This window comes from Aotus nancymaae, unplaced genomic scaffold (assembly GCF_030222135.1).
Source record: "Aotus nancymaae isolate 86718 unplaced genomic scaffold, 86718_ANA_hifiasm-v0.15.2.pri h1tg000011l, whole genome shotgun sequence".
Classification (NCBI taxonomy): Eukaryota; Metazoa; Chordata; class Mammalia; order Primates; family Aotidae; genus Aotus; species Aotus nancymaae.
Genome location: NW_026988422.1, coordinates 33,638,698 through 33,657,175, shown reverse-complemented (window position 1 = coordinate 33,657,175; position 18,478 = coordinate 33,638,698). Strand labels below are relative to the sequence as shown.

At 34.5% G+C, this 18,478-nt stretch overlaps 1 protein-coding gene across 1 annotated transcript; it reads left to right on the top strand.

The window, feature by feature from the left end:
* Positions 1-9,823: 9,823 nt before the first annotated feature.
* Positions 9,824-17,997, top strand: LOC105729105 (olfactory receptor 4K14-like). Its single transcript, XM_012469773.3, has 2 exons — positions 9,824-9,966; positions 17,043-17,997. Exons 1-2 carry the CDS (start codon positions 9,824-9,826, stop codon positions 17,995-17,997), a joined length of 1,098 nt encoding a protein of 365 aa, XP_012325196.3.
* The last annotated feature ends 481 nt before the right edge of the window (positions 17,998-18,478 follow it).

Below are 18,478 nucleotides of genomic sequence, written 5' to 3'. Positions count from 1 at the left end.
GGATATAGAAGGAAGAAACTTCAACATAATAAAAGTCATATGTGACACACCCATTGCCAATATGAAATTGGCAAAAAACCTGAACACTTTTCCTCTAAGATCTAGAACACAATAATGGTGCCCATTTTTACCAATGTTATTAAACATAGTACTGGAAGTCCTAGTTTGAGCCATCAGCAAGATCAAGAAATAAAGGGAATCCAAACTGGAAATGAGTAAGTCAAATTTTTCTTGTTTGCAGATGCTATTTTCTTATATTTGGAAAAACATACTTTGCTAAAAAATATATTAAATATTTTTATTTAATATAAAAAATATTAAAACTGAAAATCAAATCTTGTAAAGTTGCAGGATACAAATCAGCATACAAATATCAGTAGCATTTCTATGTGCCAACAGATAACAACCTGACAAAGTAGTATCATTCACAATATCTACAATAAAATAAAATACCTAGAAAATAAGTTAACCAAAGAAATGAGAGATCTCTATAATAAAAATCTAAAAACAATTTATGCAAGAAATTGATGAAGACAACAAGATATTTCATGTTCAAGGAGTAGCAGAAAAAGTATTATTAAAATGTCTGTAAGACCCATAGCAACCTACAGATTCAATGTAACCCCTATGAAAATGACAATGACATTCTTCACAGAAACAGAGAAAAACAATCCTAAAATTTATATGGAACCTCAATGATGCAGAATAGCCAAAACTATCCAAAATAAAAAGAAGAAAACTGGAAGAATCACATTATCTGACTTCAAACTTTACTATAAAATTTTAAAAATCAAAATGGCATAATACTGTCTTAAAAACAGACACATGGACCAGTAGGACAAAATAGAGAACTCAGAAATAAATTTATACGTCTACCATGAGCTCATTTTTTCATAAAGGTGCTAAGAACATACAATGGGGGAAAGAACAGTCTCTTCAATAAATGATGCTAGAATTACTGACTACTCATATGCAGAAGAAACAAACTAGACCCTTAACTGTCACTATATACAAAAAAATGAAAGTGGATTAAAGTCTTAAATTTAAATAATAAAATTATGGAGCTACTACAAGAAAACTTTGGGGAAGCTCTATAGGACATTTGTCTGGGAAAAGATTTCTTCAGGAATACCCCACAAACACAAGTCACCAAAGCAATAGTGGACAAGTGGTATCACATAAAGTTAAAAAGCTTCTGCATAGCAAAGGAAACAATCAACAAAGTGAAGGGAATCCACAGAAGGTGAGAAAATATTTGCAAAGTACCCAAGTCATGAGGGATTAAAACCAGAATACATAAGGAGCTCAAATAACTCTATAACAAAAAGTAATAATCCAATTTTAAAAATTGGCAAAAGAAATGAAGAATTTCTCAAAAGAAGGCATACAAATGGAAAACAGGCATAAGAAAAGGTGCTCAACATCACTGATCATCAGAGAAACACAAATCAAAACTACAATTAGATATCATCTCACCTCAGTTAAAATGACTTATATCCAAAAGACAGGCAATAACAAATACTGGTAAGGATGTGGAGACAAGGGAACCCTTTTACTCTGTTGGTTGGAATGTAAAGTAGTACAACCACTATGGAGAGCAGTTTGGAGGTTCCCCAACAATCTAAAAATAGAGCTACTATATAATCCAGCAATCCTACTCCTACATATACGCCTGAAAGTAAGGAAAGCGGTATATTAAGGAAACATCTGCACTCCCATATTTATTGCATTGCTATTCACAGTAGCCAACATTTGGAGGCAACCTAAGTGTCTATCAAAGGATAAATGGACAAAGACAATGTGGTACATGTTCCCAGTGGAGTACTACCCAGTCATAGAAAAAAATGAGATCCTGTCATTTGCAACAACATAAGTGAAACTGAAAGTCATTATGTTAAGTGAAATAAGCCAAGTACAGAAGGATAAACATCACATGTCCTCCCTCATTTGTTGAAGCTAAAAATTAAAACAATTGAACTCTTGGAGACAGAGAGTAGAAGAATGATTACCAGAGGCTGAAAAGAGTAGTAGGGTAGAGGCATTTGAAGGAAAGTAGGGATTGTTAATCGGTATTAAATAATGAAAAAATGAATAAAACCTAGTATTTTCTAACAAAAGAGGATGACTATAGTCAAAGGTAATTTAATTGTACATTTTAAAATAATCAAAGTATATTACAATTGGATTGTTACACAAAGGACAAATATTTGTGGTGATGGATACTTTAAATACCCTGATGTGATTATTATAAATTGCATGCCTCTATCAAAATATGTCATGTAACCCATAAAAACATGCGTCTACTATGTATTTACACAAAATTAAAAATCAACAAAAAGCATACCACTATAGAAAATTAGAAAATCACAAAGACAGCAAGAGAGAAAGAAAGAAACAAGGGAACTACAAAACAGTTAAAACACAATTAATAAAATAACAATATTTTCTTAACTACTAACAATTACTTAAATATAAATAGTCTAAATTCTCCATTAGAAGACATGGAATGGTGAATGGATTAAAAAAATGAAAAACAAGACCCAATTATATATTACCCACAAGAGACTTGTTTTACCTTTAAGGAGGCACTTAGGCTGAAAGTAAAGGTACACAGAATATTTTATTAAACTGAAAGCCTTAGGGAGCAAGGATAGCTATACTTAGTCAAGACAGGATTTTAAGTAAAAAATTGTAAGAGACAAAGAAGGGCATTATATAACTATAAATGAGTCAATACATTAAGATAATTTATAACAGTTATAAATATATATTTAAAAAATACCAGATATAATAAAATGAATATTAACAGTTATAAAGAAAGAAATGGACAGCAATACAATAGTTGGGTATTTTTGTATTTCACTTTCTTTAATAAATACATCATTCAGACAGAAAATCAATAAAGATACACTGAACTTGCACTGCACTTCACACTAAATAGAAGATATATACAGAACATTCCTTCCAACATCATCAGAATACACATTCTACTCAAGTGCCCACAGAATATTCTCAAAGATAGATCTTGGGTTGGGCCATGAATCAAGTCTTAACAAATTTAAGAAGACTCAAATCATATCAAGTATTTTTTCCACCTACAGTGGTGTAATACTCAAAACCAATAACAAGAAAACTGGAAAATTCAGAAATATGTGAGTTAAACAACACACCCTGAACAAAAGAAAAAAGATAATAAAAAGTGAAATGGAAAATTATCTTGAGACAACAAAGAAATGCAACATAATAAAATGTACAGAATGCAGTAAAAGCACTCTAAGAGGAATGTTTATAGTCATAAGTGCCTACATTAAGAAAAATTATGAATTCAAACAACCTAACTTTATACCTAAAGGAACCAGAAAAAAGACATACTAAGCCCCAAGTTAAAAAAAGAAAGAAAATAAGAAATATTAAAGTGGAATTAAATAAAATTGAGACTAGAATGACAACAGAAAATATTTTAATAAAGCTAATACTTTTTTTTCAAAAGATGAACAAAATTGAGAAAGTTTCAGCTAAACTTGCAAAGAAAAAGCGATAACTCAGAAAAATACAATTAGAATCTAAAGAAGCAACATTACAGCCTATACCACAGAAATACAAAGGATCAGAAGAGATTACTATAAGCAATTACATGCCAACAAATTGGATAACCTAGAAGAAATAAATACATATCTAGAAACATGCAATTTACCAAGATAGAATCATAAAGGTATAAAATCTCAACAGGACAATACCAAGTAAGGAAATTTAATTCACAATCAAAAATCAAAAATCTTTCAATAGAAAAAGCCATCTGCAGGGCCAGATGGCTTCACTGGTAGCCTCTACCACTTAACATAATCCTTCTCAGATGTTCCCCAAAAGCTGAAGAGAAAGGAAAGCTTACAAATTCATTTTATGAGGGAAGCATTACCCTAATACCAAAACTAGCCATGGATATTACAGGAAAACAAAATTACAGACAACCCTGATGAACATATACAGAAAAATTCTCAACAAAATACTAGCAAACTAAATTTAACAGCACATTAAAGGGGAAATACATCATGATCAAATGGAGTATTTTCTGGGAATGCAATGATGATTCAATATATGCAAATCTGTCAATGTGCAATGACATAAAATGAAAATTATAAATCATATAATCATCTCAATAGATGTAAAAAAAACATGAAAAGATGAATACTGATATAAAAACAGCCACTTAGACCAATGGAAGAAAATAGAGAGCCCAGAAACAAATCCATCTATGTACAGTCACTGCATCTGAGATAAAGTTACCAATAATACACAATGGGGAAAAAAATCTTAGAATAAAAATTCTAAGATTAAGAACAAGACAAGAACACCAACTGTCACCATTTCTATTCAATATAGTGCTGGAAGTCTTGGCCAGAGTAATTAGGCAAGAAAAATAAATAAGAGGCATCTAAATTGAAAAAAAAATATAAAATTGTCTCTATTTGCAGATAACATTATCTTATATAGAGAAAACACTAAAGGCTCCACCAAGAAAACTGAGAATAAACAAATTCAGTAAAGTAGACAGATAAAAACAATTCACATGCAAAACTCACTTGCAGTCCTATACACTAATGAATTATCTGAAAAAAGAAATTCAGAAAACATCCCATTTACAATAAAAATAAATGTTAAAATATTTAGGAATAAATTTTATCAAGGTAGTAAAAAAAATTTTCTTTTAAATATATTTTATTGCATTTTAGGTTCTGGGGTACATGTAAAGAACATGCTGGATTGCTGCATAGGTACATACGTGGCAATGTGGTTTGCTGCCTCTATCCCCTTCACCTATATCGGGCATTTCTCCCCATGTTATCTCTCAACTCCCTACCCCTCACTGTCCCTCCCCTAGTCCCCCATCACAGACCTCAGCGTGTGATGCTCCCCTCCCTGTGTCCATGTGTTCTCATTGTTCAACACCCACCTATGAGTGTGAAAATGTGGTGTTTGATTTTCTGGTCTTGTGTCATTTTGCTGAGAATGATGGCTTCCAGGTTCATCCATGTAACTAGAAAGGACACAAACTCATTGTTTTTTATGGCTGCATAGTATTCCATGGTGTATATATGCCACATTTTCCTTGTCCAGTCTATCATCGATGGGCATTTGGGTTGGCTCCAAGTCTTTGCTATTGTAAACAGTGCTCCAATGAACATACGTGTGCATGTGTCTTTATAATAGAATGATTTATAATCCTTTGGATATATGCCCAGTAATGGGATTGCTGGGTCAAATGGGATTTCTATTTCTAGGTCCTTGAAGAATCACCACACTGTCTTCCACAATGGTTGAACTAATTTACATTCCCACCAACAGTATAAAAGTATTCCTCTTTCTCCACATCCTCTCCAGCATCTGTTGTCTCCAGATTTTTTAATGATCGCCATTCTAACTGGCTTGAGATTGTATCTCAATGTAGTTTTGACTTGCATTTCTCTAATGACCAGTGATGATGAGCATTTTTTCATATGTTTGTTGGCCATATATATGTCTTCTTTTGAAAAATCCTTCACCCGCTTTTGAATGGGTTTTTTTCTTGTAAATCTGTGTTAGTTCTTTATAGATTCTGGATATAAGTTCTTTGTCAGATTAGTAGATTGTAAAATTTTTTTCCCATTCTGTTGGTTGTCGGTTCACTCTAATGATTGTTTCTTTTGCTGTGCAGAATCTCTGGAGTTTAAATAGATCCCATTTGTCTATTTTGACTTTTGTTGCCTATGCTTCGGTGTTTTAGTCATGAAGTCCTTGCCTATACCTATGTCCTGAATGTTTTTGCCTAGATTTTCTTCTAGGGTTTTTATGGTGTTAGGTCTTATGTTTAAGTCTTTAATCCATCTGAAGTTAATTTTTGTGTAAGATGTCAGGAAGGGGTCGAGTTTCTGCTTTCTGCACATGGCTAGCCAGTTTTCCCAATGCCATTTATTAAACAGGGAATCCTTTCCCCATTGCTTGTTTTTGTCAGGTTTGTCAAAGATCAGATGGCTGTAGATGTGTGGCATTGCCTCTGAGGCCTCTGTTCTGTTCCATTGGTCTATATCTCTGTTTTGGTACCAGTACCATGCTGTTTTGATTACTGTAGCCTTGTAGTATAGTTTGAAGTGTGGTAGTGCGATGCCTTCAGCTTTGTTCTTTTTGCTTAGGATTGTCTTGACTGTGTGGGCTTTCTTTTGGTTCCATATGAAGTTTAAGGAGGTTTTTTTCCAGTTCTGCTAGGAGGGTCATAGGTAGCTTGATGGGGATAGCACTCAATCTATAAATTACTTTGGGCAGTATGGCCATTTCACAATATTGATTCTTCCTAGCCATTAGCATGGAATGTTTTTCCATCTGCTTGTGTCCTCTCTTAGTGTTTATATGGGAGGAAAGATGTATGGAGGGATTATTAAAAGTGGTTATCAAGGAAAAAGAGAACACTTTTGGGACTGAGGCGTATGTCTATCTTGATTGCAATGATAAACTGAACACATTAAATATGGATAGTTTATTATATGTAAATTCGACTTCAAGAATGTTGTCTTAAAATCTAAGAGGGCAAAATAAATGTATTTTAAACTAACATCTATTTTCTTGTTTAAAGATCTAAACAGCAATCCCCAACCTTTTTGGCAACAGGGAGCAATTTCATGGAAGACAACTTTTCCACAGGATGGGAATGATGGATGCTTTTGGAATGAAACTGTTTCACCTCAGATAATCAGTCATTAGATTCTCATAAAATGTGCACAACCTAGATCCCTGGCATGTGCGGTTTACAATAGGGTTCCTGCTCCTATGAGAATCTAATGCCACAGCTGATCTGACAGGAGGCAGATCTCACGCTTGCTCTCACAGTGGCTAACCTCCTGCTGTGTGAGCAGATTCCTAACCAAACACAGATAATCACCTGCCTGTGGTCCAGGGTTTGGGGACCCCTGGATCTAAAGATATCAATAATTTGACATTCAGCACATAACTGTCAGAACCTCAAGCAATCACAGAACATATAGATACACATCAGTCATCTAACCAAGATTATCTGCCTATTTAGAAAACATTTACATACATTAGGACATTCCATCTATATAATAATTGTTTGTTGGTGGTCATACATTACACCAGTGGGAATACGAATTCTGTTGCAACTGAAAGAAAAATTTTAATAGACTCTTATGGCATAGAGTTACTTATCAAGGTTGTACAAGACATTGTCTTAGTGCTAAGTCAAATGAAGAATTTTTTTTAACTTTACTATTTCTTCATTTTTAATTATTATGGATACATAACAGTTGTATGAATTTACAAGATACATGTGATAATTTGATATAACTATACAGTGGGTAATGAAGCATTTATCATTTCTTTGTGTCAGAAGCATTCTAATTTCATTCTTTTAGTTATGAACAACCACATGGATGAAACTAGAAGACTTTATGTTAAGTGAAATAAGCCAGGCAAAGAAAAACACCACATTACTGCTAACATGTTGAAGATAAAAAAAAAATGTATCAAGATAGAGACTTGAATAATGAATACTGGAGGCTGGGAAGAGTGGTGGAGATGGGAGGAGGAAGAGGAAGGAGATGACTAATGGGTACAAAAATACAATATACAATTAGATAGAAGGAATAAGATACAGTCTTCAGTAGCACAGTAGGATTACTACAGTTAACAATAATTCATTGAATATTTCAAAACTTCACTAATTTTTCATTCAGGGCTGACTTATAGAATGTTTTACTTCTCTCCCTGTTCTGGTTTTCAGCATATGTAACACTTGGTATTACTTTTAACAAAGAAGTCCCCAAGAGATGTCCAAGGTAATTATCTTCATGATTCCTATTCTGTCCACAACATAGAATAGGCGATTTCACCCAAAGGACTCATTCAAATTATGAACATATGTCAGGCTGAGAGAAAGCAGTTCTAGACACTGTCTTCACCCAAGAATGAATGTCATCTCAAGGACATACAAAAGAAGACCAAAAGAGTATCTTACCTTAGAGAAAATTTTTGCTAAGTCATCTCATGTCTCTTTCTTTTTTAAAGGTAATTTTAAAAATATATTTCTATGTTTCTGACATTTTAGATTCAACACATAAGTGAGATCATGCATATTTATCTTTTTGTGCCTGGCTTTTGAACCCAAAGGACATTATATTCCTATATTTTTACCCCTCTTAAAGGAGTAATTTGTCTCTTTTTCCTAACTTTTCAATTTTACAAATTCCAGAATTATTATTACCCCAGTTTGTGAAAATTATCTCTGAGTTAAAGTCACAAATTCCAAAGATACTTCAACAGAATGTCCTACTGCCTCTTGTAGGTCCTCTTTAAAACTTAATAACCCCTTCTGGGCAAGAGCAAAGTGAATGGTGGAAGAGTCATTATGTTCCTGGGAAGCAAGAGGTATGCTTTATAAGTTTTTGCCTTTGTATATCCTATAGAGTTGCTGAGTATTTGTATGTTAACTTAAAGAAAATGTAAGTAGTGGTTATTTCCAAAACACTTTGGAAACTCTACATACTTAAGATTCACCTTAAAGAATAAAGAGAGAAAATGATCAATATTTATTAACATTCACTGAGCACCAGAAATGTTTACATGCTTTCTGTGTGTCTTTGCAAGACATATATTACAATAAATGTCTTCTTTTTACAGATAAGGAAATGGGAACAGAAATAGATTTAGATCAAGGTCACAAGGTCAAGAAGTAATAGAATAAGGTTTCAGAATCAGGTTTGACTAATTAAAAAGTCTATGGCTATCCTACTAATTATTCTAAGTATGGAATTATATTAAGTACTCCATAAATGTGTAATAATAATAATTTTAAAATGATAAAAAGCAGTAGGATTTCTTGGTAAACTGTTTTTTAGGAATGTACATGTTTATCTTTTAGCAAATTCCTCTCTCAAACACAGTTGAAATTCTACTTTGAAATCCCTATAGCTATTAGCTATGTTATCTGCCACTTCTTCCAACAGGTGTAGAAATAGTTATTGAAAACTTATTCTGGAAAGGTTTATCTTGACAGGAAACTAAGTTTTAAAATTAAAGTCAGACTGTTGCAGTTTCTTGGGTACATAACTCTACTGGGTGTAATATGAGGATATTATCTTTAGAAATTAGGTAAATCTCTATTATGGAAGATATGCTTATTTGAGGCTGTATCTTCTTTCCCACAACTAACCTATGCTTTACCTAGTTTCCTTGTGGGAATTTCTTTCTTTTATACTTAAACTATACTTCTGAGTTCTCAGTATAAGGGAATGGGAAAATAATGCTTATGATATGGTAATGGTTTTCATTGTTTGCCTGCTCACATTGGTACCACCTTGAAAATTTCAATGGATAAAAAATGTAATATTTAAAAAGTGAAAACATACCAAGGAAGAGAATTAATAAAGGAAAAAGGGAAATAGGCAATTATCTTTCCAATATTCAGTCTCAGAAGAATTATCAGTTTACTTAAGAATCAACAAAAGCAATATCAATATTATATTTGGAGATAATCTGTAATCACTGAAATTTTTACTTTATGTACATTCAACACTAATAAAAATTGTATTTTAATGCACATGTCTGTAATTTATAATTTACCACCTTAGAAAAATAAGTATTTAGATCAGAGTCACAAGGTCAAGGAGTAAGGTAATAAATAAGTGGATTTAATAGAAGTAGAGTGTAGAATAGTGGTTACCAAAGACTGGAGATGACAGGAGGGAGGGGTAAATCAAAAGAGATTGATATTATATATATATAATTATTACCCTAGAAAATATAAATGATAGATTATGTTGCTGTCCGTAAGATCGGCATGTCTGCCAGGGGTCTCTTGACCAGCAAGAGGGTCCCAATACCTGGAAGAGAGAGTGCACAGAAGAAAAGAGAGATAGACAAAATGGGATCTGGAGGACTGACTAAGGAATGCCCAAGTCAGCAGTTTATTCTCGTGCACAAGTTTATATATGTTGTTACATACAGCAACTGACATAAGTCCCATTGTGAAGGTATTCATCAAAGGGGAACAAAAAGTTACAAAGTACTCGGAAAAAGGGGTAGCATGTGGGATTATCTAAACGTCACTGAACACAAAACAAACAAAAGATTCTTATCCTATAAAGATTCTTATCCTCTTATCGATAACTACAGTTACAGTAAGTGACATCAAGGCAAGTGATAATTTGAGGGGTAGCAATTTTCTAGTAACATGTGAGCGATCACAGGATTTAGTGAATGCAGGTAAACAGAGTCATAAAACCAGTCCAGAATGGGAACTTCAAGGGAGACAGTAGTCTCGTAAATGGTTGCGCAGGCCTCACCCAGACATGCCATTAGCTCAGTGGATCAAGAATAGGCTTCTGCAAACTCAGGCCTCTTTCACTTCCTTCTTTTTCCTTAGCTCGACTGCCCCCAGCCAGGGTGAAACATGTCTGGGGTCTAACTCCGTAATGGCGGAGACGCGGAGGGGTCTCTACGCTGGCGGAGTGATCCCCATAGATTAGATATAGATAGATGGATAGACAATAGATAAGACTTTTTCTTCTTTGTTTTTAGATGGAGCCTCACTCTGTTGCCTAGGCTGAAAAGCAGTGGTGTGATCTCACTGCAACCTCCACCTCCCAGGTTGAAGCTATTCTCCTGCCTCAGCCTCCCCACCTGCCTCCTGTGTTCAAGTGATTCTCTTGCCTCAGCCTCCTGAGTAGCTGGTATTACAGACCCCTACCAGTACACCCGGCTAATTTTTTTTGAAGAAAGACAGGTTTTTACCATGTTGACCAGACTGGTCTTGAACTCCTGGCCTCAAGTGATCTGTCTGCCTAGGCATCCCAAAGTGCTTGGATTACAGATGTGAGCTATCATGCCTGGCCCCCAAATAGATAACTTTTCTAACCTTGATGATCAGAAGATGGTAATATCTCAAAGCCTAGAGATTTCCCAGCATCCATTTATATAATTGAAGTTCAATGTTTTTTTTAAAAAGAGAGTTCAATGCTTTTAGTTTTTGCATTAATTAGTTAAAAAATTTTTTTTTATTGTACTTTAGGTTCTGGGGTACATGGGCAGATCATGCAGGATTGTTGCATAGGTACATACATGGCAACGTGGTTTGCTGCCTTCATTCCCCCATCACCTATATCTGGTATTTCTCACTTCATTATTCCTCCCCACTCTCCTGACCCCTGCTGTCCCTCCCGTAGCCACCACCTACTGACCGCAGTGTGTGATGCTCCCTTCCCTGTGTCCATATGTCCTAATTGTTCAACACCCACCTATGAGTGATAACATACTGTGTTTGGTTTTCTGTTCTTGTGTCAGTTTGCTGAGAATGATGATTTCCAGATTCATCCAAGTCCCTATGAAAGACACGAACTCATCATTTTTTATGGCTGTGTAGTATTCCATGGTGTATATGTGCCACATTTTCTTTATCCAGTCTATTGATGATGTATTAATTAGTTTTTATTTCTACTTGACACAAAAATTGTGCATATTTATTGAGTGTAGTGTGAGGTTTCAATGCATGTATATATCACATTATAATTGAATTAGGGTAATTACTATACACATCACTTTAAACATTTATAATTTCTTTGGGGTAACAACACTCAAAATCTTCAATTCTAGGCCAGGCATGGCAGCTCATGCCTGCAATCCCAGCACTTTGGAAGGCTGAGGCAGGTGGATTACTTGAGGTCAGGAGTTTGAGACCAGCCTGGCAAACATAGTGAAACCCCATTTCTACTAAAAATACAAAAATTAGCTGGGCATGGTGGAAAATTCCTATAATCTCAGCTACTTGGGAGGCTGAGGCAGGAAAGTCGCTTAAACCTGGGAGGCAGAGTGCCATTGCACTCAAGCCTGGGAAGCAAGAGCAAGACTCCATCTCAAAACAAACAAAACAAAACTTCACTTTTAGCTATCTTGAAATATACACTATGTTGTATTAACTATAGTCACCATATTATTTAATAGACCATGAAAACTTATTCTTTTTTAACTGTAACTTTATATTAATTGACTGACCTCTCTTGATCTTCCCTTCCCTCTTACCATCTCCAGCCTTTGAACCACTATTCTATACTCTACTTCTACTAAATCTGCTTTTTTTTTAGAATCCACGAGACCATGTGATGTTGTCTTTCTGTGGCTGGCTTTCTTCACTTAATGTAAATGTCCTAGTTCATTAATGTTGCTGCAAATTACAGAGTTTTATTCTGTTTTGTGGCTGAATAGTATTCCATTCTATGTGCATACCACATTTTCTTTCTTTCATTCATTTCTTTCTTCATTCATCTGTAGATGGCATTTAAGTTGATCTCGTACTTCGGTTATTTTGAGTAGTGCTGCAATAAACATGAGAATGCAGCTATCTCCTTTACATACTGATTTCATTTCCTTTAAATATATAACCAGTAATGGAATTGTTGGATCATGTGGTAGTTTTAATTTTTTTGGAAACTACTATACTGTTTTTCATAATGGCTGCACAGTAGTAATTTACATACCAATGAACAGTGCAAAACAGTCTCTTTTCCTCACATCCACATCAGCATGTGTTATTTTTTGTCTTCTTGATGATAGCCATTCTAACTGGGATGAGGTGATATCACATTGTGATTTTGATTTTTCTTCATAATTTGTAATGCTAAGCATATTTCCATATATCTATTGGCCATTTGTATATCTTCTTTTGAGAAATGTTTATTCAGGTTTTTTGTCCATTTTCAAATCAGATTTGTTTGTTTGCTATTGAATTGTGTTCCTTATACATTCTGGTTACTAACCCCTTGTCAAATGGATAGTTGGTAAATACTCTCTCCCATTCTGTAGGTTGTCCCTTCATTCCGTGGATTACTTTGCTGTGCAGAATAATTTTAGTTTTATGTAATCCCATTTGTCTATTTTTACTTTTGCAGCCTATGCTTTTGAGGTCTAATTCAAAAATATTCTTGCCTAGCTCAGTTTCATATTGCATTTCTCCTATGTTGTCTTCTAGTAATTTCATAGTTTCAGGTCTTACATTTAATTGTTTTAATCCATTTAGAGTTTTGTGTACTGTAAGAGATAGGAGTCTAGTTTCATTATTCTGCATGTGGATATTCAGTTTTCTCAGCACAATTTATTGAAGTGACTGTCCTTTCCCCAATATGTTCTTGGAATGTTTGTCAAAAATCAGTTGACTGTAAATGCATGAATTTATTTCTGGGGTCCTCTATTCTGTTCTGTTGGTCTATGTGTCTGTTTTTATGCCAGTACCATGTTGCTTGGGTTACAATATCTTATAGTGTATTATGAAGATGCTTCCAGCTTTGCTCTTTTTGCTCAAGACTGCATTGTCTATCTGGGGTCATGTGCCTTTCCATATGAATTTAGGATTTTTATCTATTTCTGTGGAGAATGTCATTAGTATTTTAACAGGGATTTCATTGGTTCTGTAGATTGGTTAAGACTTGTTTGTATCCTAACATATGGTCTATTTTGGAGAATGTTCCATATACTATTGAGGAAAATGTTTAACCTGCACTTCTTGGGTAAAATGTTCTGCAAGTATCTGTATGGTTCATATAGTCTAGAGTGCAGTTGAATTCTAATGTTTCTTGTTGATTTCCTGTCTGGGTGATCTGTTTATTGCTGAAAATGAGGTGTTGAAATCCCCTATTATTATAGTATTGCAGTTGAACTCTCCTTTCAGGTTGTAAATATTTGCTTTATACATTAGGGTGAGCCAGTGTTAGGTGTATATATATTTACAATTTTTATGTCAACCTGCTGTATTGATAGGCAAAGAATTACTACTGCCATGTGGTTACTTGTTTTCTAATTGTTTAACTCCTGTCTTTCTTCCTTTCTTAGTATCTTCCTTTGTGGTTAAGTACTTTTCTCTGGTAGTATGCTTTAATCCCTTGCTTTTTTATTGTTAGTGTGTTTATTATAGGTTTTTCCTTTTGTTGTTACCATGAGGCATACAAAAATATAGTTATAAGTAATTATCTTATAATTATAATAATTTTAAGCTGATGACAACTTAACTTTGATCACAAATAAAATGATAAACAAAAATCTCTACACTTTGGATCCATGGTCCCAAATTTTTACTTGTTGATGTCTCAATTTACATCTTTTTTTTGCATTACCTATATCTTGAAAAATGTTTGTAGTTATTACTACTTTAACAGTTTTGTCTTTTAGTCTATATGCTAAGGACATCAATGACATCAATGGTTTACACACAATTACAACATTAGAGTACTCTAAACATATTGGTATACTTATTTTTATTAATTACTTCTATATCTTCAGATTTTTAAAAGAACTCTAGCATTCTTTTCTTTCATATTTCAGAACTCCCTTTAGAATTTCTTGTAAGACATGTCTGGTGTTGAAAAAGTTTCTCAACTGTTGTTTGAGAAGTATCTCTCCATTAAGTTTGAAGTATTGCTTTGCTGGGTACACTATTCCCAGTTGACTGACAGATTTTTTTTTTTCAGTCAACACTATAAATATGTCATCTCACTCCCTCCTGCCTTAGTTTCTACTAAGAATTCTGCTGCCAGATGTATCAAAACTTCTTTATATACTATTTTTTTATCTTGCTGCTTTTAGAATCCTCACTTTGTATTGACCTTTGAGAATTTATTATTTGCCGTTGGAGTCTTACTTGATTGATCTTCTTGATAATCTTAAACATTCTTGTACTTGGATTTTATATCTTTCTCTATGTTTGAAAAGTTTTTTGATATTATATTTTTGAACAATCTTTCTATACCTTTTCTTTCTCTACTCTCCCTTGAAGGCCAATTATACTTATTTTTGCTCTTTTGATGCTATATCATAAATTTTGTAAGTGGTTTTTCTTTTCATTCTTTTTTCTCTTGTGTGCATTTTCAAATAGCTTGTCTTCAAGCTCATAATTTTTTTTTAAATTATCAAGTCAGCTAGCACCATGCTAAGTTGCACCTGAATCCCACACTCTTCCAGACTAGAACAGTACTGCACTTTACTTGAGGCCTGAAGACATTACTGCCTGACTGCCACTGATATTTATTCAGAGCCTGAGGCCACTTTGTCAGTCAGTTGTGAAGCTAGTTGGTACTTAGGTCCATCCCACCAGGAATGAAGTTTTTTTTTTCTGGCCCAAGGTGGGTCTAAAAGCTCAATCTGAAAATACAGGCCTGCAATCAGGAGCCATAGATTTCTTCTCAGTGATGTGTTTTCCTGTGGTGAGGCTGGTACTAAGTTCCAAGGCAAAGTCCCCTGAATACTTCTTACTCCCCAAAGTAAAAGGAGTCTCTCCAGACTGCACTGCATGGATGCAGACAATCCAATGGCTACCACAAGTAAGCTTCACTGAGTTGCACCTAATGCCATAGCTTTCCAGACCAGCATATCATTGAGGCCTGTCCAAGGGTTGCAGTCACAATGACCTACCTGCCACTGAAATTTACTCATGGTCTGAATCCATGTTAGTCATTCAGCAGTGAAGCTAGGCTGAAACTTGTGCTCATCCCATTATGGTGGTGGATTCCTTTCTGGCCCAGGCAGGTTTAAGCTGATTTGTGGGCACCAGCCTAGAAGCAGGAGCTGTGGGGTTCTGCCTGGTGAGCTGTTTTACTGTGGTGTGACTGGTAATGAGTTCCAAGGCAAAACATTAAATTATTATATGCCTTGGGAGTCTTACTTGATCTTCTTGATAATCTTAAACATTCTTGTACTTGGATATTTATATCTTTCTCCAGGTTTGAAAAAGTTTTCTCATATTATTTCTTTGAATAATCTTTCTATATCTTCTTTCTCTACTCTGCTTTGAAGGCCAATTATTCTTATATTTGCTCTTTTGATACTATATCATAGATTTTTTAAGTGTTTTATTTCTTTTCATTTTCTTTTTTCTTTTCTGTGTATTTTCAAATAGACTGTCTTCAAGCTCATCAATTTTTTCTTTTACTTATCAAGTCAGCTGCACTATGCTAAGTTGTACTTGAATCCCACAGTCTTAAGACAGATTATTTTTCCATACCACACTGCTTGAGGTTGGTGGTGAGGTAATATAGGCAATGCAAGACTCGTTTCTACCTTCTTTAATGCATCTTTTCTTGTTAGGAAGCTAAAACTAGAAACTGTGATATCTCACCTGGTTTATCTCTTGTAAATATGTTCTCATATGTGGATATTTGTTCAATTTGATGTTCATACTGGGTGATGATTGCCTCAGGGTTCTATTCTGCCATCTTGCTCTACTTTCTCAGTGAAAAGTAAATATTTCCTATTAATAAATTTGAGTTATAAGGAGCTTCCATTCAGAGTTCAGAATATGAATCTAGTGACCTCCCACTTTGGTTAGTCTCATTTTTACATGACTCTTCACAGATTTTTTTTTCCTAATCCATTTAGTTAACTATGTAAATTTTATTTAATTCTAGATTTTAATAAGTTATGTGCTTGGTTTTGTATTTAAATTATCATGCAAGATGTGACCTTTTTATGTAGCTTCTAAAAGATTGCCTCAACATATATTTTAGAGTGATAAGCTAAAAATTAGTTTTATAATGCCTTATATAAATGATATAGAGAAACCATAATGTTGTATTATGTAATTTGTACTGAATTCCAATGTATCTTCACCATTATCTTTCTAAGGTATAACCTAAGTTTGAGTTACTTAGTATAATGGTTGGTGATGGTGCCCTATTAGATTCTTCTTTCTGGACAGGAGGAATAACTAGTTTCTGGGGATGCCACGATCTTTTTAGCCTTTCAATTTGCTATCTTGCTTTATCTTCTCATGAGACTACCTTCTCAATAAATTCAATAAATCATTTTCATAACAATCCCATCTCAGGCTTTGTCTCTTAGAGAGCCAATTGGAGACAGTTAGCTTCTCTTTTTGGGATAATACTATGTATATTAGGCCAGGATTTATCTTCATGATTATACTTTTTACTATCAGATATAGATCTAAATTTCAATACAAACACCAAATTCTAAAAACTAAGTACCCTTCAACGTACTAACTGATCATCTGTTCTCTCTAGGTTCACACTGAATAAACTGGATAAAGGAAATCAGTCTGTAATTTCAGAATTTGTGCTTCTGGGACTTTACCATTCATGGAATATTCAGATTATACTCTTAGTAATATTTTTTATGCTTTATCTGATCATCATATCTGGAAATATTGTCATCATGATCTTAATCATCATTGATTCCCATCTCCATTCCCCAATGTACTTCTTATTGGCCAACCTGTCCTTTATTGATATGTGGCTTTCCTCCATCACCACTCCTAAGATGATTACAGACTTTCTTAGAGTGAACAAGACCATTTCCTTTGGAGGCTGCATGTCCCAAATCATTTTTGTGCATTTTGTTGGAGGAGGTGAGATGGTGCTACTGGTGGTAATGTCCTATGATCGCTATGTGGCAATCTGCAAACCACTCCACTACTCTACCATTATGAGCCTGCAAAAGTGTATTAGACTGGTGTTGACTTCCTGGACTATTGGCTTTGTGCATGCCATGAGTCAAATGGTTGTGATTGTTCAGCTGCCATTCTGTGGCCCCAGGGAAATAGACAGCTTCTTCTGTGATATACCACTGGTAATCAAGCTTGCCTGCATGGATTCCTCTAACTTGGAAATGTTAATGAATGGTGACAGTGGAATTCTGGCCATGACTTGCTTTATTCTGTTGCTGACATCCTATACATATATTCTTCTCACTGTCCACCGAAGCTCTAAAACTGGGGCTTCTAAGGCACTCTCTACCTGTACTGCCCACATCACAGTGGTGGTGCTCTTCTTTGGGCCCTGCATCTTCATCTATGTGTGGCCACTTAGCATCACCTGGGTGGACAAATTTCTTGCTGTGTTCTATTCTGTTATTACCCCTCTCCTAAATCCAGCCATTTATACCCTGAGAAATAAAGAAATGAGAAATGCTATGAAGCGGTTTAGAAGGTATTACATAGATTCCAAGGTAAATATTTAATGCTCACAAGCCTCCATGGGAGTACTTCAAATTGACTATATTTTCATTGTAAAGTAGGTTGAAAATTCAGAGCATTTACTTTATCTATATGTTAGTCTCCTGGCTTCAGACACAGGAATAGAGTTAATAAAATTCAGAGAACTTCAACATTTCCTAATCAACCAGTAGAACACTGGGAAACATTTTTCTAAAATCCATATACTACAGATCTTTCGTTATGGGAGAATCATCCAATCAATCTTCCTATGCCTTTAACTACATTCAGCAAAATGCTGTAAGTTATTTCACAAAGCCATACATCCATTCCAATGGACTGCATCTTAATGGCTTTCTTTTGAATTTTCTCTGAACCTCACTGGGAAAAAAAACCCCACAAAAACAAAAGTGTTTCTGTAACATTGATACCTTATTCTAAACTTTACTTACCTTTTGTCAAAAAGCAAAATATTGTTATGATCTTTCTTAATCTAGCTTCATACCC

Excerpts from the sequence above, each read along its gene's own strand:
- LOC105729105 (XM_012469773.3), top strand. The coding sequence starts at position 9,824 with ATGTCTGCCAGGGGTCTCTTGACCAGCAAGAGGGTCCCAATACCTGGA. Across the intron at positions 9,967-17,042 it reads CAGTTTATTCTCGTGCACAA|GTTCACACTGAATAAACTGG; the intron begins GTTTATATATGT and ends TGTTCTCTCTAG.